The sequence below is a fragment of the Stegodyphus dumicola genome, chromosome X1 (assembly GCF_044657685.1).
Source record: "Stegodyphus dumicola isolate Sdum_Otavi_A_Nest chromosome X1, ASM4465768v1".
In the NCBI taxonomy this organism is placed as follows: Eukaryota; Metazoa; Arthropoda; class Arachnida; order Araneae; family Eresidae; genus Stegodyphus; species Stegodyphus dumicola.
Window position 1 is genome coordinate 37,250,723 of NC_140780.1, and position 21,626 is coordinate 37,272,348.

At 35.2% G+C, this 21,626-nt stretch overlaps 1 protein-coding gene across 4 annotated transcripts in view; it reads left to right on the plus strand.

The window, feature by feature from the left end:
• The window catches only part of LOC118182303 (uncharacterized), a 495,450-nt gene that overhangs the window by 387,073 nt on the left and 86,751 nt on the right, over positions 1-21,626 (plus strand). For all 4 annotated transcript variants that reach the window (XM_085807736.1, XM_085807739.1, XM_085807738.1 and 1 more), the window contains one exon: positions 2,283-2,405. In XM_085807736.1, coding sequence (XP_085663862.1) covers positions 2,283-2,405 — 123 coding nt within the window. The remainder of the gene's footprint in view (positions 1-2,282; positions 2,406-21,626) is intronic.

Sequence of the window (21,626 nt, forward strand, 5' to 3'; positions counted from 1 at the left end):
TGACAAATGGAAGTTTGCGACTGTAGAAAGAAGTTAGAATGCTTTTCACTGGAACTCGCATTTTTTTGGAAAAGTAATTTGATCCTCATTAATTACATATGAGTAATTATCTTTTGTATTAATATTATATGATAAAACAAAAATGATAATTAACACGAAATGGCTTTACGTGGTTTTGCTGTGTATGGGTGATATGAGAAATCCTTAAGGGTTACCAAATATCATTGTCACTTCGAAATGTTCATGAAAATTAAGATTCATTCACGCGATCCACCTTGCTTATAAAATGAGTTAGATATTTTAATTAATTCAAAGTTATAGAAGGGTAATAAAATGAGCGTTTCGTTGCAAGATAAAGGCACAGAATCATGGGGTTTTATCAAAAAGCTCATTTCCAAAGCCTGAAGAAAGAGCATATTTTATATGCTCTGACTTCAGGATATTCAGGCTTCAGACTAGTAAATTTTTTTAAAAGATTTAAAGTCATTTTATTGAGTTTTTTTCTCTCTAAATTGTTGTAATATTATGTACTGTTTAGTTATTTGTTTATATTGAGATAATAATTTTAGGTTTTATTTTATTTATAATTGAATTTGTGTGCATACGATTTGAGTATAAGTGTTTATTTCTCATAAGTTAGAACCGTAAATCTTTCGAATTCGGAACCCATCAATATTTTGTACGTAATTTGTAAAATAACTCAAGATATAGGCAAATTTGCGCTCCAAACGGGTCTTGACGACTTTCCGGAAGATTTGGAAAAACGCAGTTTCGAAACCCTGCTGCCAAGTTTTCCAAAATCTCTAGAAGCTTGTGCTGCACCATATTAATAGGCTCTTAGAACCACGATGAAAGCGTTGTCAATCCCCTGTGAAATTTAAGGTTACAAAGACAGTTAGCTGAGTTGCGTTTTACAGTTTGTTCTGCGAATGATTTTAGAATTTACGCTATTTCGAGTGCACTGATGATGAACTTCTAGTTTCGCGTTTGCCTTGAACTATTTGCAGCTAACTTTTCTGCATATCATTATTATTTATTAGTAAAGAATGTCACAATTTAAGTGACATTCTTCCTGCTCATCCTAAGTAATTATTTAAAGAGACAAGACTTGGCAGTATTAAATTTAAATAAATGTGAAAGTGGTGTGGTAGAATAGTCGGTGTTTTGGACGGGGAGATTGATGAGTTAATTATAACAAAGCCTTCAAGACTGCTAATCTGAAATGAAGATTTCTTCATTGGGAACTTGCTGTTTGTATCTTGCATAGCACATGGAGAAAACTCCAAAAGCATTTCCTGCAGCCACTCCCTTCAATTGCCAGGAGCAGAAATTAATTACTACGGCCTTAATATTCGTCCAGTGATTAATTTTATGACATGAAACTTCTTATTATTAGTATTTACATCCATATGCAAAGAGAATTTTTAAATCTAGAATTATAGATGCAAAAGGGATTTACATATAAATGCAAATGGAATTGTCCTGTTCTTTAGACTATGCGACTGTAGTTTAATTGGTATATATAAGGTGTTCTCTAATAAGATGCACATTTAGAAAGGGTATGAGCAGCATAAAAACTTGCAGCACATACCAGTTTCTAATACCCACCCCCAGCTCACCAGTGCTCAGTCTTAAAACCGTTGATCATTGGTAATTCGCCAATATTTGAGTCGGGAAAGGACTGGCTACACGGATTTTTTCATGGTATCCCTATGTGTAACATAAATATGAGCTAGTTTACTCAAAACAGGATAAGTAAACTCAAGTAACAGGTAAGTACAGGTACACTACAGACAGGTAAGTACTCAAGACAGGATAAGGTAAACTAGCTCATATTTATGTTGCACATAGGGATACCATGAAAACATCCGTGTAGCCAAGCCTTTCCCGACTCAAGTATTGGCGAATTACCAATGATCAGAGGTTTTAAGACTGAGCACTGGTGAGCTGGGGATGGGTATTGGAAACTGGTATGCGCTGCAAGTTCTTATGCTGCTCATACCCTTTCTAAATGTGCATCCTATTAGAGAGTCCTCCTCGACGAAGGTTTCCCTCTGGTGAGGCAGATACCCCTCGGGTGTTTTGCCATATCGATGTGAACTTGCAAGCCAATCCCCGCGCTGTAATGTCTATAAATAGGCAATGTTGCTAACATACATGCTTTAATGTTCGATTTAGGAAGAAAAAAAGTGTTTTCATTCATTTTCAGTCAGTCAGTATGAAACGTTATGACATATTCATTATACTGATATTTGTAATTTTGTATATGTGCTGTATTTCAGATGTAGATGAATGCTCTCGTGGCTTGTCTCAGTGTAAGCAAGACTGCAATAATAGCCCTGGAGGCTATTCCTGTGCATGCCGTTTTGGTTACTCATTGGATAGAGATGGTATAACCTGCAACGGTAAGGTTTGAAGCCTCTCAATTATTATAAAATTTTATTTCATATTAGTAAATTTGTAGAAATACTTTTTTTTCAACAGACTTACCCTGACAAGACATGTGAGATTAATTCTCACTCCAGATAATTCTAATGTTTCTGCATTCAGAAGAATATCTTCGTGGTGGACTTTGTAAAGTAAAATAGTTTTTATCTGCACTACATGGGGTAAATTTTACAATCAAAATTTTTCTTCGGCATCGTTACCATCAAGAATATTCAAATGAGGCTTTGTTTTGAAACTGGTTGTTCAGTAATAAGTCATCTCTCCAGCGAATTTTCATTTCAGTGCTTGGTTTGAATCTCGGTTAAGAAAGAACTACGTACAATAATTCCATCCATTTTTATGCATGTATTTGTCTGAATGCTAATTAAACTAAACTGTAAGCAATAAGATCGATCATAAGTAGCTTTCGAGTATAAAAAATAACTGCAAATTGGTAAATGACAGCTTTGTAGTAGGACTGAATTTATATTCAGATTTGTATATTAAATTACCTTAGAGCCATTAAAAGAAGTCAGGACGACCCATCCTGTCTAAATCTCGACTTCATTCATTCATCTAACATTGAACTTTGCATAAATCTTATCTAGTGTTATCTGTTGTGCACGTTTTGAAAATGAAAAGTCTATTAAATATCTGACATATCTAACATTTAAGTTGAGCACCACTCTAAAATCTTGGTACCTAGACTCGAATATATAACCTTTCTCGGTACCTATTCAAGCTTCTGATAATTTATGTTTCATGATTAGCATTTGGGTCATAACTTGGGCGTTATCGATGACTATGAGTTATCTAATGGGTGTTTCCTTTGCAACTTAGTACAATTTTCCGAAAATGCAACGAAACTCGCAAATAAACTTTAAAGAGCGTTACAGAAACATTATTTATTTTCCTAAAGAAGAGTCGATAAGGAGTGCAAACGTCACCGTTGTATCTGCTGAGTCAGAAACTCTAATACTGTACGATTCACAGATGCAAGTTTGCTGTTGAGAACACTGGCTTTTGTACGCAAAATATTGCTTTTTATACACAATTTATGAGATATTTCATTAGTGTGAAATCTTGCATTTGCAATTCAAATACTATTTCCAGGCTCTTTATAATCAGAATATTATCAATTTTGCTTTACATATTTCATAAAAATTTTGGAAAATTTTTGGCCTTTACTACTAAAAATAATGAAAGATCGAGTAGAAAACAAACTTAGTACCCATCCGTGAAATGCATACTGAATATATTTAATATTGTCAATTTTATTAATGCATTTTAAATGACAATGAATTTCTACTTTAGTAACCACTGAGCCCTCCGTTACCACCAGCATACTACTGAGTTTTTGCTACTTCATTCTCTTTACATAACTGAAAATATTTAGAGATTTCATATATTTCTCGTTTGCTAGATATATAATTAAACACGTTTTTGATTAATTTTTTTCTGTTTCGTTTATTTTAGTAAAATTTAAAATTTAGTTGTGAATTTATTGTTTTTTTAAAGTACATTAAGTTTAAAGGAAAAACAAAAAGCATTCATAAAAATTTTTTAATATTTAGGGACAGAGATAATTCAAAAATATTTGAAAGAACTGAGCTAGGCATGCATGAAAAACGCATAGGCATTGGATTTGTACGATCTTGCGCTAGCTGGAAGCCGACGGCTCAGCTAGTAATCGAAGGATTTTTTTTTTTATTATGGCAAAGCACATAGAGCTATCCGCTTTATAGGGTAGAATGCGTTCGTAAAGAGCTTTCTAAAGGAAACTGCCTCCTATTTCAGGTTAAATATAGGGAATACCACGAAAGCTATGCCGCCAACCCGGCTCAAACTACCAGTATCCAGCGGCTTCAACCGCTCGACCCAGTTCGTAATTGAAACTAAAATAAAAACAATTTACAAATGTTAACCACCAAAAATTGAAAATTGTGACACCTTTCGATAGACGTATTTTGATAGACGCTTTTTGATATAGTTCATCTTTTGATAGACACTTTTCGCTTTCGCAGATTTAATTTTAAAAATATGACAATAAATTCATAAAAATAGCATTTCACCTCCTTCAGATTTTTAAGTCTTTCAATGCTCTAAATGTATTTCTTAGAATAATAGGTTTAATCCTAGTATCCGGTGCACACGGGATTTGGCTACTTTTGGCGACTTTATGATGAGCAGTACAAACGCGACATATACGATGAGTAGTAAACAGGTCATTCAAAGAATATATATGGTTATACATAGTATATACTATATATGTATATACACTATATATATAGTATATACTATGTTATATACACACATAGTATATAGTGTATAGTATATATATATACACGTTTTTTGGATCATTTTTGGTGTTGGCGATAATTTTCAAAGTCGCGCCAAGGCTGCACCGTATACTAGGATTTTACCGAATAATATTACATGAAACCTTGGGAAAGCTTTATAAAATAATTTAGTACGTTTAGAAGATAGTTATACAGTGTATTAATGACGAAATACGCGAGAGGTGTATCTTTGCAACAATTTTCTTCCTTGAAGAATTTTAAAATGAAACATGTTTCTATTTTCATTACACATGAAGGATAATCTCAAAGCTATCACAGCTAAACTGTTTGTTGGACGTTGGATTCACTTTTAATCGTCTTACGCTCTCAGGTGGAAATCCTAAAAATGGCCTCATGAGAATCTTCAAAATTTTTTGTGCATGGCAAAAATTTCACACCTTTGCCTTATTCTGAATGAACCACAGATTCATGCAGTATAGCGAGCAAATTTCGACATACATCACATAAGGAAAAACAAAAGTACTTATGGAAATATCAAAGTTACTGTGCGCTAATTAGTGTGACTTAAGAGAAAGAAACTTAAAATAGACTAGGATACAGCGTTTTAGGCTAATTAAAATTCCATTTGTACGTCAAAATATTAAAACTTATTTTCCAAAATGAAAAGAACTAAAAAACAAACCAATAAAAAATTGTATATTGTTACAACTGTACTGTTGGAGAGATAGAAAACAAATAGTGAAAGAGTTTCAAAACAAAGACTGTAACTGAAGCATTGTGCAAAAAGATGGTACGAAAAAAGTCGTGATTTCTTTCAGTGATTACTTTTACTTCTGAGAATTAACAAAGGTATCAGTACCAGTTATTTTCATGATGCCTAGATGGTTCTTAAAATTATCATAAACTCTTGAAAAATTAACCCTTTGACTGCTAACTGCCCTAAGTTGAAGCGGTTCGCGTGAGCGACGTGCGGCTGCAGAATGACTGACAAAATAAACCAGATTCTTTTTTTTTTCTCGTTGCTACGCAACGAACAATATATGTAGTTTCTGCCAGTGTTGGAGGTATAGGATAGAAATAATTTCCAAACGTAACACATAAGACAGCAGTAAAGTGCCGAGCGCGCATTTGCGTCTGCGCCATACGCACATATGCGCCCACAGGCCTCAGCGATGGTTTTTTGCTGGACGCAAATATGCGCCCATAGCAGTCAAAGGGTTAAAGAAATACGATTAAAGATGGAAATGCATAATATTTTATAAAATTCTGAAATTACGGATTCTGCAGTTACCAAGCTACACTGTTAGCCATGTAAACTGCAACTCCAAGAAGAACAAAACCATATTTATTGGACAAAGTATTAATGAGTTGTAGAGACATTAGGTATTTTTTGGGGAAAGCAAGAGAGATGAAAAATATGCAACGCCTTCGCTGGGAATCGACCCGCAAAGCTCTGGATACGCGCCCAGCGGGCAGACTACCACACCATGAAGGCATGCGAAAAAGGCGGGAGAAATACCTTATAGAGTAACATTTTTACAAAGGCGAATTAGTTAAAATTACAGCCCTGTTCGATTTACTGAACGCAAATAAATCAGCATTTTATGTAACCTGCACTGTTGGCAGTAGCTGTGCGGCGCAATTCGGTGCTGAAAAATGAAGTTTCAGGTATGCACTCACGGTGTATCAGTCCAAGCTATTTCCACAGGTACAGGTAGAAATGGGCGGAACACTATAATTTCACCATTAGACTTACAGGTATAGTCCCGCCTCACTAATTCTGTAGTTCCGCTCTAGTTTTGAGCTAAAGCTATCCGTTCGAGGATTACCCACCCACTTCCCTACCACCAACCTCCCGAGAAAACTTTCATCTCGCCGTGCATTTTGAATGCCCCCTAGAACATAGACGCTATATTCTTACAAAAATCCATACTTTCTCAGGGATGATTCGAATCCAGGCCTGTTGGTATGGCAGTCAGTGTCACTAACTATTATGAGGAGTCATAACTATAACTACTATGAGGAGACAGTCAGTGTCACTAACGTATGAGAGTTCATCTGGCGTAGTCTTGGATGATGTATGTTAAGCCAGACAGGTGCGATGATATCGGCCAAACAGGTGCGATGAGTAGAAAAACGAGATGGCCAAGGCAGCTGTGCAACGTGATGGGCAACGAAAATAGCTGTTGAACTTTGTGTGCCATGTTGCGCATAATGCGCATTGTCCTGTTGAAACTTGACGGAGAGTACAATAATGGAGGACAATAGACTTGGAAACTTCGGAGATACAGTGGCTGTTGAGTATGAGGGCAATGCGCATTAAGTCGGTGCGAATGTAAAATTCTATGACACTATTCTAAATTCTAAAATTCTAGGTAACGTACCAGTATAGCGAAGCATAATGCAAAGGTCAGGATGTCTGTCACCATGGTGCCGCAAGCCTCGGTTACGACCATCGTGGTATCGTACGCAGAATGGAGATTCGTCTGAAAAGACAGTGTCGTGGCATCTGTTCGTATATGTCCGGCATTCAATGCACTATTGCTGCTGGAGACACGTGTGTTAAAGATTCAGCAGTAATCTTTGCAGTAGCCTCCTTGCATAGGTTCCCCTAGTCTATGCAGACAACACCGAATGGAATGCGCTGACAGATGTTGTTATGAAATCAACCCTACTTCTTGCGCTATGGTTCTTAGTGACAGTCACTGCAATGCGGGCAATATGAGTGTTCTCTTGTTCGGAGAAGTAGCGTGGATTAGGGCAATTGATCCCGTTTTAGTCGGATCTCTCCTCCTGTATCCACTGATACCATACCCACATACTGTGGCTTAGTTTCGTGCAATACCAGCACTGATTGTTTTTGAAAGAATGAACCACAGTCTCTCACTAATCTTTCTCTATCAAACTCAAAAACTTACTCGAACGTCTTCCGATTTTTCGACGAAGAATACTGAAGCTTCTCCCGCAAACAACGTCGATTTTACGACGAGGAATATTGAAGCTTCTCCCGCAGGAAAACATACTTACAGTAATTAAAACGGTCTACTGTTCTCCCCCTTTCATTGTTTTTCTAAGTGGAATTATTGGTGTGCATGATTTGCATGTGTATTGCAATATTCATCATGTGCATGTCTTATCGAAATCTACATAGAATGAAAATGTCAAGCATATTGGATGTTTCTTTCATGGTATTGCATTTTTAACGGCCAACAGTATATTAGCTATAAAAACCGAAGCAAAATTTATGAAAGATCATACCGATATATAAGAATCTTTTAAATAAAAGTAAATCATTTATTTAATTAGCATAAAACAATACAATTTATACCTTTGCTTTCTATGAAGCTGTATTTTTATACTCATTTCATTGGATTTAAATCAGTATGAAAGCATACTGACTGATTGTGTAAAAAGAACACAGTGCTGTAGGTTGAACGTTTGCATACATTTAAAGAAAGGAAAATGCTTTTTCATTTAACCTTCGTTGTTGCATCGGTTTTCTAGCAAGTCTCTCAGATTTTCACTGACAGGGAATTGTGTATTTGTAATACGATTATCTTGGTAAATCTACACAAAACATTATATTTCTTATGCAAAAAGTCTTTTTTCTTAAAGCATATTTCAAAATTTAGAGAAAAAAAGAGATTACATACAAACATGCGATTAACAGCGTTTCTTGTTTTGTTTTGAATGCAAATGCCTAAAATCCTTGAGTGGGTTAAGTTAAGCAAGTGTTAGTATACAGCAGAACCTTGAAAAAAAGTAAAATAATCCTTTCTCTCAGAAAACCTTTAAATTTCCAATTCTTGCGGCTTCTTTCTTTGACGTCTAATTTACATAGAAGTCAGATTACCCAACAAAAGCTCGGTAAAATTATGGTAAGATTAGTTGTTAGTACTACTAGGGTTTCTTTCTGTTTATGTCTGTTCTTTGGGTTTACTTTACTCAAACACGAAACTAATTAAGTGCGTTTTTCTCTCTTAAGTTAAAAAATTCTTTTTGTGACTTATTTCATATTATATTGTTGTAAACAGGAAATATATCGAAAGTCAGTTTGTACAGCATAAAATTCAATTAACTCTAAATCATTCCGAATAATATTGGATTCAATACTTGATTGCAGTTAATGCATGCTTACTAATATTGCGAAAATTAATAATTAAATTTTATGTCCTCATTATTGCAGTAATTTTGAAATCTCGTCACGTTTATTTGCAATAGGAGAACAAATAAAATCGATAAGTAAACGCAGAACTAAATGCTTTTATATTTTTATTGCCTTTTTAAAAGAGACACTAATAGAATTTAAGCAAGAATTGTTATTATTTCAGGAAATAATCAAAGGCTGTCAATCATATACCGTTGATTTTTCAGAATTTTAAGACTAAATCTTACTATTTCTCGAGATCCTAATAGGCAAAAATTATTAGGCTTTAAAACCAAGTTTTTAAAAATTACAAATTGAAATGCCCAAAAAACTATTAATCTTCAATATAATAATATGCAGATTTAAATTCGAAGAGTTTTTAGTCTTACATAGAGTCAAGAGAGGACGAGCCTCTATTTGGATTAGTAATTGTAAATAATTCTTCAGTAATTCCTTATAATATTAATATTCGTATAATTGTATCACGAATATACGAAATTCTTTCATAGATAATTTTTTCTTTAGGAGTAAAAACTGATGCAATTCCTGGACGATTATCTCAATTATATGTTTTAATTAATCGTATTTTTGTAATCAGTCTTTTTCTCTTCATTTCCGCAATATTGCTTTTAAACTTTTACATTTTATTCTTAGTTATTCCTTCTCGACAAACAAAACAAAAAATCGTGTAAAAGTTTAAATCTTTCTCCTGCCTGTCTCATCGTCAGCATCTTTCCTCTCTCATTTCTATATACCCCTCTCACAGTCTTTTTGGATGTACTGAAAGGATTTACTTTTATATTTTTCACTTTGAGTCACTGCGTCATTTCGTCACCTTTATAGATTTCACGCTTCCGAGATTACTACTAGGACGAACTGCAGGGAAATACTAATTTTAAATTCTCGCCTGAAATTTGTATATTAAATTCGATATGAAATAACATTCCAAATTTCTTTTTTTTCGTTTGTTTTCTTGTTTCAGATTTGAATTTTCTCACTCCCATCACACTGCAATGACTTTGCAATCATGTTTATTAGCGATAAATAAAGTGGTTACTTTTTATAGATAGTCATCACACTTTTTTAACTTCTAAATTTTTTATTTCAAAATAACTTTCTTCATTTTTTTACAGATATAAATTGATGTCATATCATCAAATAACAACAATTACGTATTGTTATTTTCATATTGATTTGGACTCGTGTTGCTCTTCCATTATAAACAGCGCCTAGATGTCGTAGTGACGTTTATTTCAGATGGGGGTGTTAGCTCAACATTCCGCCATAGACTGGATCGTTTATCTCAGTACGACAGCAGTGAGTCATAAGGTACGGCTCTTTGCAGAAGATCGTGGGCAAGTGTATACGTGGTGCAGTGGGGGTGATGCGGATGGTAAAAATGGACTACATAGGAGTTTGGTTTGTTTTGCTTGATCATGGCAAAGTATGTGAGGGCTGTCTGCTAAAAGGATGGACGCCTCCTTGAAGGACTTCCTAAGGGAAGAGGGCCTGTATCCATGTTACACAGGGGAAAACCACGAAAACGGCCATCCAACCATCCTGTCCGCGAGGATTTAAATCCGTGTCGAACCAGTGTTTAATGGATTCTTTGGAGAGAGAGGTTAATCAGTAACACTAATTTAAAACAACTAATGGCTGAATGTAATGAACACGCTCCTGCGTGAAGTACGTTTTTTTAACTGGATTAGGCACTTTAACATAGAAAATGAAATCTTGTAGAAAAGGAATATGAGCAGTGGTAGATCAGTAGCCGCTGTACAGCTGGTGACCAACTTTACTTCCACAAATTGAACCATAAGGTATATTGTGAAACAGGTACTGTATCAGCTGAGGAACTCGACACAAGCTAGTTGAAAATACCATACTCACCTAAATTTTGTGCTCAGTGGGTGCCCTTAAAGGCTCGCTGACCTGCAGAAACAACAACGTGTGCCAAGAATTGTTGCATCGGACTATGCAAGTTTCGGCAAGATGAAGAAGAACCTGCATAATTGTCCATTTGTCAGCAACGAATAATTGCAAAAGGCTATTCATGAGCGAGTCCACAGTCTCCTGTCATATGAAATCTTCCTGAGAAATAAGAAAGCTGCATCCATTTTGATGGGAAAATGCTTTTAATATTTATGTATGTGTTTCGAGAATTTGTTTGAAGTATATTTTAACACATTACTCAGTTTAACAGTTTAACTCAAATTATTATTAAAAGATCCAATAATGCACCAAAATTCTAGTCAGAGAATAGATTCGAATTTCATTGGCACTGAATCAGTCTTTAAGACCAAAAGACTAATTTTGCCCTGCACCATAATAACACCTTTAACTCACCATAGTAACAATGAATGCCTCTTGAAACTTCAATAAATCGTCCGAAAGGTGTGGAGGAATAGCTGAATTGCAGTCACCCTTAATCAGCCATAATTTTTTATAGAATATATTGATCAGTATAATGCGGGGAAATAAAAATCCTGAAGGAACTAAAATGTGGGCAGCATTTACCTATTTCTTAGGGATGTGGTAAGCTACAACGTGGCTTTGAAACTGAAAGCATGTAAAAGTCCTAAGACTTTCCAGTTTTCATCAAGAGTGATTTGGAAGTCGAAATTCTGTGAGCAATGTTCTTTATACTCGTCAAAAATACTGCCGAATTTGAATTTTCTTTTCTCAAATCAAACCATGCGCATGCAAAACCAAAGATAAGTTCTTAGAAAATGATAATGCTTCATTAAATGTGTTTGCACCTGGTAATAAATTTTCTTTATGCATGTCTTCTTTCAGTATTCCCGATGCATCTGATATTTCTTCAGAATCATAGCAATCTATTTCAGACACTTAACAGTAAAAAATTATTTTGAAGAAAAATTATATGTATTAATTTTCAATTTATAACAGCGTATCTCACCACTGGAGTTATATCTTCGAAATATTAGTTAATAATTATATTCTTCAGCAGCCGCTATATGTTCACAATACATTCTTCTCACCTGCTGGGAAAGCTGTTTTAAGAAATGGAAAATTTATTAAAATCTCGGAAAATCTTGTAAATTCAGACCTACTCCTAAACCTGAACTTAATGATAAATGACTTTCAGATTTGCTGGCTTCATCAGACATTACTCTTAATTTTGTCCTGGTACTTGAAAATTTAGTGAGTGAGTGATGAAGAAGTAAAAAGTTTCTTTTTTCGGGAATTTTAGGTAAACTGGCCGAAGTTCCAAGAGACATTCTTCAAATCAGTAATTGGAATATTCCAAGATATATCACTGCGACTGACTGACTGTCCAATTGCATGGGTTCAGTATATACCTTCGCTTGCCTACGTAGTTTACTTCGAAGCAATCAACATGAAAAATGAGTAATGCCCTCGTAGCGATTCGAGCTTCGACCTTCTGAATTGCCAGCAAGACGTGCTTCCAGTTACACCAACAAGGCAAGCGGCAAGGAAGGAGAAAACACGTTACAGTTTTCTGAAGATATTAAAACTAAATACTGAATTAGGTGCATTTTATTGTGATGCTAACCTCTTTACTTGGTAATGAAATAGGAAAAACCTTCCTGGTCCTATTATGATGTCAATATCGTTTAGCGCATTAGAATGAGAATTATTGTCTATTACTTTAGAATAGGCATTTCAAGGTCATTGACAACCCTCTTCCCCAGTTGCGTTAGTTAACTCGTGTCGTCATCGCCGCCAGCATTCATTTTCTTCACATCATGTGAGGCTGTAGTTCAAACAAGCCATCATCCACACGCTTTGTCGGATTTCTTCCCGTGCAATTCAAAGCTGATTTATATAAGGCAGCATTTGTGTCAAATTTTAATACTTAGATTACTGAGAAGAGAAGTCTTTTTTAATTTAATCTTGTTTAAAAACAGAATCGTAGTTTAAAGTTATATTTGAGAGCCTAATACTATTAGTCTTTGCAATATTAATTAAACTCATACTTAATATACAGAAACAGATTAGGTAAAAGCAAAATATTGTTGCGTGCGTACGAGTTCGTTGTAGATTTACTGTACAAGTCCGATAATAGATCAATGAAAATTTATTTTTATGAAAACAAATATTTCAGAAATCTGGAATTTTCCATAGAAATATTCGTACAAGTGTTCCCAGTATCACACAGTATAATCAGTAGTTACACTTCAAACTACTAAGAACGTTAAGCACAAGGCAATGCAAAGCGCGTCTAAAGAGAAAACTAATTCGGATTTATCTCAGTTCACGTGGAACTATAACACGCAACAACAATAACTAAGCAACTACATTCAGATGCTCTCTCTCCGGGCTTTTATAGTTTTCAATCGGGCGCCTAGATATTTCTAGTACTTTCTGCTTCTCGAAATTACTGGAAAGCAATGTGTGGGATTACGGTTACAGCTAAAATAGTGGTCAATTACATTTATTCATATTCAATACATATTACGATGATACAGGGAATAGCCCCAAGTGGTCGCCAAATGTGGTGACTTTTGGCGATTTTGGCAGAATTCGGCGACAATATAATTGGCTAAAACCGTTGGTCAGCTTGGCGATATCTCGCTAAATTACTGAGATACCCATTTACTCAATGTCAAATGCACTTGTTCCTGTATTCTTACTTTTCCGGTATAGTTTTCTCTTAAAAATTTGTTTCGCGTTACATTACACAGAAAAATACAACAATATCACATATAATTGCACTAGAACTATCTATCTTTGTACAAAATTCGTAACAATGTATAAATTTTTGTTTAGTGGAGAATGGAAACATACTAAATTGAAATAAAGCGATGAAAAAATTAAACGATTCGACCTTTTTATGCAGCTGTTGTTCCCATAATTACAAGTAAAATCGGGCATCGGAAAATAACCTGTTTAAAGGACTGTAATTTGTTGAATATATCTTAAGTTTTTAGCGAGAAGGGGTGCAGTTAATTAATTTAAAACTTAATCCGAGCTTTTGCATTATTATAACACCAGCGGTCGAATGGTAAGACTGCTGATGACTAGTTGCTCTACCAGTGTTAGAATTCCGGCTAATGGCCTAGTTGCCTGGTTCTTTTCGTTATTTTATGTACTCCGTACGGAAAGTAAACGCTAATTTCGGAACTTAGAAACATTTCCGTGACGACATCTCTTCCTTTAGACATATAGCTCTGATATTGTAAAATACGGAAAGCTTAATTTCTTGTTGCTTCAATTTGAGAATTTGCTAACCCCGAAATAGAAGGTCTAGCATTTTTCCTAGGAATATTCAGTACGTTCACATCAGCTCCAGTTATGTAAGTTCCTTGTGACTCGAACACCCCTCTGATTTGCTTAGTTTGACTGAAATAATGTTTCGCGAAAATAAGAGTAACCTGCGCAAAGGCTAAGCTTTGGAGAATTGAAATTGAGACTTTGCATAATTGAAATGAAATACATGCAAATTAGGTAACTGTAACAACCATAGAACTTTGTTGTTGCTAAATAAATGCTACTATAATGTTATATATCCAAAGCGATGCGAGAGCGAAGTATACGTATGGCTCTCCAGAGCTGCTATAGAACTTCACTCAGGTCGCTAACGCAGGACAGTAAAATAATGCGCGCCTTGTAGCAGTGAGATGTGAGTGCTTAGATTGCTACTACATTCAGAACTGAAACTTATAGGTCACATAACTATTTACCGTCTCAAAAACAAAACAAAGTATGTAAACGTGTTCTCCGTTCTGAAACTTGAAGAACTAAAGTTTGCAGTGTTTTTCGCATTTAATAGCGTGTAATCATAAGAAGCCTTGAAAAATTATTAGTGCCCTCGCTGGGAAATTAACCCAAAACTTTACCGTTGCTAGCTCGATAATGACCACTGCAACAGCAAGGGGCACAGGGAGATACTTTTATACCGTTACATTTCTAGCTTCACCTTAAAGAGCGACTTGAGAGAGGAGTCGAGACTCATTAAACCAAATCAAGCTGATGAGGAGTTACCATGTAAGGTATTTTCTCCCGCCTTTCCACATGCCTTTGTGTTGTAACAATAGCACACTCGGCGCGTATTCGTGAGGTCTAGGGTCTAGGTTCTAGGTCTAGGTTCTAGGTTCTAGGTCTAGGTCTAGGCGAGGGCATTGCACATTTTTCTTATCTCCAGGTTTAAAAAAAGAGCTAATGCCTCTACTGTGGCTTTGGAACTAAAAACGGTTAGTGGATGATGATTCTTCACCACCAGGATTTAAAGATTAGGTCTTCTAATCCTTAGTCGCCCTTTAAAAGTTATTTCTTCCCTCCCCTTCTGCGTGCATTCGTGGTGTAGCAGTAACACACTCTGCGCGTATTCGAGAAGTGCAGGTTCGAGTCCCGGCGACAGCATTGCACATTTTTTATGTCTCTAGCTACAAAAGATGACATAATGTCTCTACAACCTTCCATCACATTTTTGCTTGGGTAGTACTGTAAACTTAGCAAGTACTATAAGGTCTTTAAAGAAATCAGAAATCCTTAAAATGCAACCATGCCATCTCCGGAAAAGGATTCAGAGACCTTTTAGTTTCGAACCGAATGTGTATCATTAAGACGCATGGGAGGAATGCCTTATTATACACTAATTCCCAATAAGTGAATAAAAGAACTCTGTAAGGACTTTATTCCTTCAACATTCCAAATCAGTCTACTTATATTAACTTGCAATTCTTCACATGCATAAAGCTTTATCACTGAAGTCCTCTGAAAGCTTTATCACTGAAGTCCTCTGAAAGCTTTATCACTGAAGTTCTCTGAAAGCTTTATCACTGAATCTCCAGATTTCTCCACGTAGAGAGTTAGGGAAAGCGATGTATCATAAATAATTTAATGTTTTTGTTCTGTTGCCTGTTGCTTTTATCTAATAAGATAATCAGCATATATTTGCGAAATACTCTTAGGAGCAGAATAGGGGAATCAGATAGGAAAGAAAATCTGAAAGAGGAAGAAATGCTAGTGTCATGATACAATGAACTTTACAATAAAACTTGTTTTCGGCAGGGGATGAGACTATGAAAAACGCGGTAAAAATTTTTAATTTCACTTTGTATTTCGGAATATAATTTTCATATACCTCGATTTTGGTTTAAAAAAAACTACATAAAAGCATTTCGTATTTCTAAAATTGCTGCAAATTCCATTCCAAGGTTATCTAATAAGATAATCAACACATTTTTTTCAAAATATTCTTTGGAGCAGAGTAGGAGAATAAGAGAGCATCAAAATTTGAAAAAGGAAGGTATTAATATCTCGATACAACAAACTTTAATAAAACTTGTTGGAGCAGAGGATGGAACCATTTAATGAAACACACAGTAAGAAATTTTCATTTTGTATGTTAGAATGTATTTTTTATTATTCCTCAATTTTAGTTCAAAAAAAGCTACATAAGAGAATTTCATATTTCTAAAATTTCGGTAAATTCCGTTTTAGGATATTTTAGTTACTTTTACATTCCAGAGCATCGTAGCTGTTTCGATATTACAAAATTCGACATATCTAAAAAATGGTGTCCTGAGAATTCCAAAAATTCTTTATTTGTCTCCAAAGAGAACTCAGTTTCGTTTGCTATAGTAACGCCTCAGTTGCTTTGCCTAGTAACAGGCAATTCCTTTGCTTTCGATTAATATCAGAGTCCTTTTATGTTTTCGCTTATGCTTCTTGATGTTCTTCAGAGCAGAACAAAGTTGGAGTTGAAAATATCAATTTTAAAGTTTATACGTATAACAATAACGAAAAATATTGATTGTAGCTCCTTTCATAGCTTTTATATATATTTAAAAACTCTGTACTTTGAAAGAAATCTATACAACTGTACGAAAAGTTTCATTTCCTTATGTAGCGTAATATGTGTTATTCGAATAAACTTTCGTTTTTAATTAAAAGTTTTTAAACATCTACTAGAACCTGATGCAAATTTTTATTTCAGTATATACTACGTATTTTACTTAATGCATGCATAGTGTAGCAACTCGAAAGGGAAACCAATGCTAGATTTAAAAAAATGCTGTTGTAAATTACTAACACTTGTAGGGACATTAGGTAATTTCGAAGCAGGAGAGATGAAAAAGGAGCAACACCCTCGCCGGAAATCGAACTACGGACCTCTGGAATACGCACCCAGGGTGTGGACCACTACATTACGAAAACATTCTAAGAATACGGGAGAAATACCTTATATACTCACCCTTTTAAAGGGCAACTGGGGTTTTTAGGGAACCCAATCGCCAAATCCTGGGTGTGGAGAATCATCATCCACTACCCTTTTAGTTCGGACACCACTGTAGGGACATCAGGTAATTTCGAAACTGGAGAGATGAAAAATTAGCAACGGCTTCGCTGGGAATAGAGCCGCGGACCTCTGGAATACGCGCCCAGCGTGCTGACCACTACACTACGAAGGCATGCTAAGAAGGCGGGAGAAATACCTTATACACTCATTTATATAAATAAACTTATTTTCTAGTTCATTAACGTGCATAAGGCTGACTGCTGAAAAACTTTGATGTTGGATATGTGATTAAAACAGCATCCTTGTAAAACATGATGCACTTGTTTTAAAACTAGAAAATAGTCATATGGAGCTATACGTACAAAATAAGCATGATGTGACAAAATTCACAAATTTCCATTGGGCAAAATTTCTCATGCGATGAGCCGTTGTGTCGAAACTCATTATCATGAAAATGAAGCCAGCTTCATTTTCTGGGTGTTCTAGTTTCACACAATATGTTCGTCGACATGAATGTTTCAGAATACTCAGTTACATTGCATCAGTAACATTCCGTCTATTGGGCACGAATTCTTAATCAAATTTCAAATGCTGTAATAGAGGATAATGAGCATTGTTGTAATTAAATCAAATAGAAAAGCAACACGCCGAAGTAAAATTTAATAAAGACCAAAAAAACCCTTTGTTTGGTGTAAATTTTGACTAAAACTCTAACCACCCCTAGGGTGATCAGACTCAAGTCCCTGTTTTTCAGAAGCAATAAAAGTTTGAACTTGGGGTTCAAATTGTTCCTAAATTTATATATCAAACCAAGGATCTCCAAATTTTCCAGCCTTATGACATTATTGATTACTGGAGTAATTTCCAAGGGCCAAAACCATTTTAATTTTCTGGACATCTGGTGGTCAAAAGCGGAAATAGGTAATACCCTTAGTACGCTAACTGCTAACAGATAGCTCTAGTAGTACTTTCGAAAGGCGCAGCATAACAATTAAATATTCTCATTACAAAATAGCAGTTTAGTTAGCACTCTATGTATATTTAACAAAAAATATGAACGAACTGAATTTGAGACTGCAAGGAGAAAACCAGCTTCTCCCTGATTTATACACTAGTATCAAATCTTTCCAGCAGAAAATAATACCGTTTTAGTTACAAATACGTAAAAAAATGTTTCACACATTTTAAAACTTGTGAAATATTGAGCCACACTACTGAGGCTGAATTTCCCGTCAATTTTGCGATAGCAGCTTTGAATATTTTGAAGATAAATTTTGATATTTCTAAGATAAATTCTCTTTTGATGTCATTGCGAATGAAATTAAGATTTTTCAAAATCCTTTTGATACTGACATTGATATCCTAGCCCAGGAACTTTAAGTGGAAATTAATGATTTATATTGCCATGATATAATGAAGGACAAATATCCAAACTCATCTTTGTTGGAATTTTATAAAAGTCTTCCACTGGTACAATTTGATAATTTGCATAAATTTGCCCATGGGCTGTTTTCTGTTTTTGGTATTACTTGTATGAGAAAACATTCTCCAAAATGAAGTACACAAAGAATGTTCACATGTCTAAGTTAACCGATGAGCATCTTAAATCTCTTTTAATAATTATTACAAGTAAAATTGGTCCACAACTGCAAACTATTGTCAGTGGAATATCGCAATTACATAAATCTCATTAGTATTTTTTGCAAGTGGACGCTTGTCATTAAGCTTTACCTAGCAAGTAAATAAAACCTAGTTATTATTATTCTGTGTTTTTGTTATCCAACTTAGCAACAATAAGCCATAAGCTGTCGGGAGCAGGATTGATAACACTGGTGGCAGGCCAAACTGGTGACACTGGCGGACTGGATTCGTCCCGCGGGTCGTAGTTTGGAGACCCCTGTTCTACGCCATCAACATTGCTATTTCCTTTTTCATCACATATATATAGAGAGAGAGAGAAAGAGAGTTTTTCGTTGAAAATCCTTTAAAAATGTATATCCGCCTTATCAAATATTTTTCAAAGTAAAGATGAAACATTCGCATGTTTTGTGTTTTTCTTCGTGCGAGCGCAGTTTTAGATGAATGATGAATAGCAAGAGTAGACGTGCAGTGAACGTCTTCTCATGCAGCTTTGAAGGGGAATACTCGATTGAAAATCCGTGCAGGAAATATAGCTGGTGTGATGACTTGAGCTTCTCCGAAGCTCTGCCAAAATTTACGTAGGAAATATCTTGGCATTTTGCCGAAATTCTCTCTCAAATGCAAATAAGTTTTAAATATTTTAAGCATATATGATGCTTTTCCTGGCACATCAATTTCTTTGTTTATAAGTTGTAAATAAACGACGAAAATGTAACATCCTACCGTCTGAACCTCATAAAAGATTGTTAAAAATAGAAGTTAAAATACAAGCTTGTTATACTTAAGGGGAAGGATTCCGGACTAAAGTGTTTTTTCCTTTCTAAGGGAAATCGTGCTTATTTTTAGTTTTTTATTTATATTTTCTTCTGTTACTATGATTACTTATCTTTTGAGATTATAATTTCATTCTCAAAAATATTTACAAACTTTTCATTATTTACAGAAGCTTATTTTAAAATCGAGGCAATTAAAAGCTCTTATTTAAAATGTTATTATACTTATATAATTCTTATATCATTTTACTCAAAGGTGATAATTGGTTATATCAATGGAAGCTTCAAAACCGACAAAGAAAATGAGGCAGCCTAAATATTGTAGGCATGGAGATTCGGTATTACTCTGAGAAACTTATGTGCTCAAATTTCTTTCTCTCGTCTTAAGATAGACCAATAAATTGTTCGTTTCCTTAATTTGTAAGCCATTTCACGCTTCTTACCGCATATCTAAGTGGTATAGTTGGAAAATACGTTATAAGGTATTTCTCACGCCTTCTTCGCATGCCTTCGTGGTGTGGAGGTCTGCACGCTGAGCGCATCTTCCAGAGGTCCGTGGTTCGATTCCCCGTGAAGGCGTTGCATATTTTTCATCTTTCCGGCCTCGAAATAACCTAATGTCTCTACAGTGGCGCCCGAACTAAAAACGTGTTGGATGATGATTCTCCTCGCCGAGGATTTGGCGATTGGATCCCCTGAAAACCCCAGTCGCCCTTTTAAGGAGGGGTATATAAGGTATTTCTCACGCCTTCTTCGCATGTCTTCGTGGTGTGGTGGTCTTCACCCTGGGCACGTATTCCAGAGGTCCGTGGTTCGATTTCCGGCGAAGGCGGTGCATATTTTTCATCTTTCCGGCCTCGAAATAAACTAATGTCCCTACAACGTCTAGCTAGCAATCGGAAGATCTAGTTGAAAATCTCGACGAAAACAGAGTACGTTTTTCATATCTCCTGCTCTAAAATATCAAAATCGCTCTACGACTGGCACACGAACTAAACGATAGTGGGATAAAAGATAATGGGTAGATAATTCGTCACCACCAAGATTTGACAATTGCATACCGGCTTCTGGTGCCGGTATGCAGTTGCCAGTCGACAAGAATGTAAAGTTTTTCTCCCTTTGTACTGCATAACTTCGTTGTGTAATTGAAAGCACTTTCGGCTACCAACTGGAAGGTTAGGGTTTCGAATTCCAGTTAGGCTATTACATAATTCCAGCTAGGCTATTACATAATTTTCAGGTCTTCTGTTCTAAAATCAAAATAAGAATGTCTTACAAAATGAGAAAGCTCACATCTTTGTTTTTTATAATTTTTGCGTAAATTGCCATTGCAATTGCCTAATTTTTAAGTTTTAGGTTCAAACTAATGGCTGCATGCTTTTATTTCTGTAGGTGATACTTGAGTATTCATGGCTTGAATTTTTTATTCTGAATGCTTAAAATATCCTGGTGTAAAAAATATCATCTTCCTCAAGTTTTCTAGCATACAAATTCAAATATAAGTTTTTCCAAATTTGATTTTGTAGATACCAACTCTACTCAAATATCCTGAATCAAGAAACTGAAGCGATCTTCAGCGAATAGAAATTGTTCAATTTTAAAGGCAGATATTTTACATGTGTGTAAACTTAAAGTTTTCTATTTCCATACCCTAATGTATACAACTTGTACTTTTAAGAATCGAGATGAATATAAGATTTTAGAAAAGAGCTTAAAAAAGCGCCTCCACTTTTCAGTTTTGACATAAAGGTTTATTCCTTTCGTTCTAGACATTTTATTCTAGTTTGTAATTTATGAAATATTTGGATTCATTTCATGCGTTTTACATACACTCATACACTGGTTTTTCATATACTAGCAAATCAATAACCTGCTACAAAATGTAATTTACAGCGAAGGAACTGCCATTTATATTCCTTTCCTGGAAAACCAATAGTTTACATGAAGGTGCTCTATCAACAAATTTGCCTTCAACGCTTAGCTTGATATGAATCAAAGCGTCTAGAAAATATTTGAAGTTTTTGCAGAATATTTATTGTGTTTTGAGAAAGACCATAATTATGTGGCTCACAATGCTTAGTTCAAGAATACTTTATGTGTATTGTGAA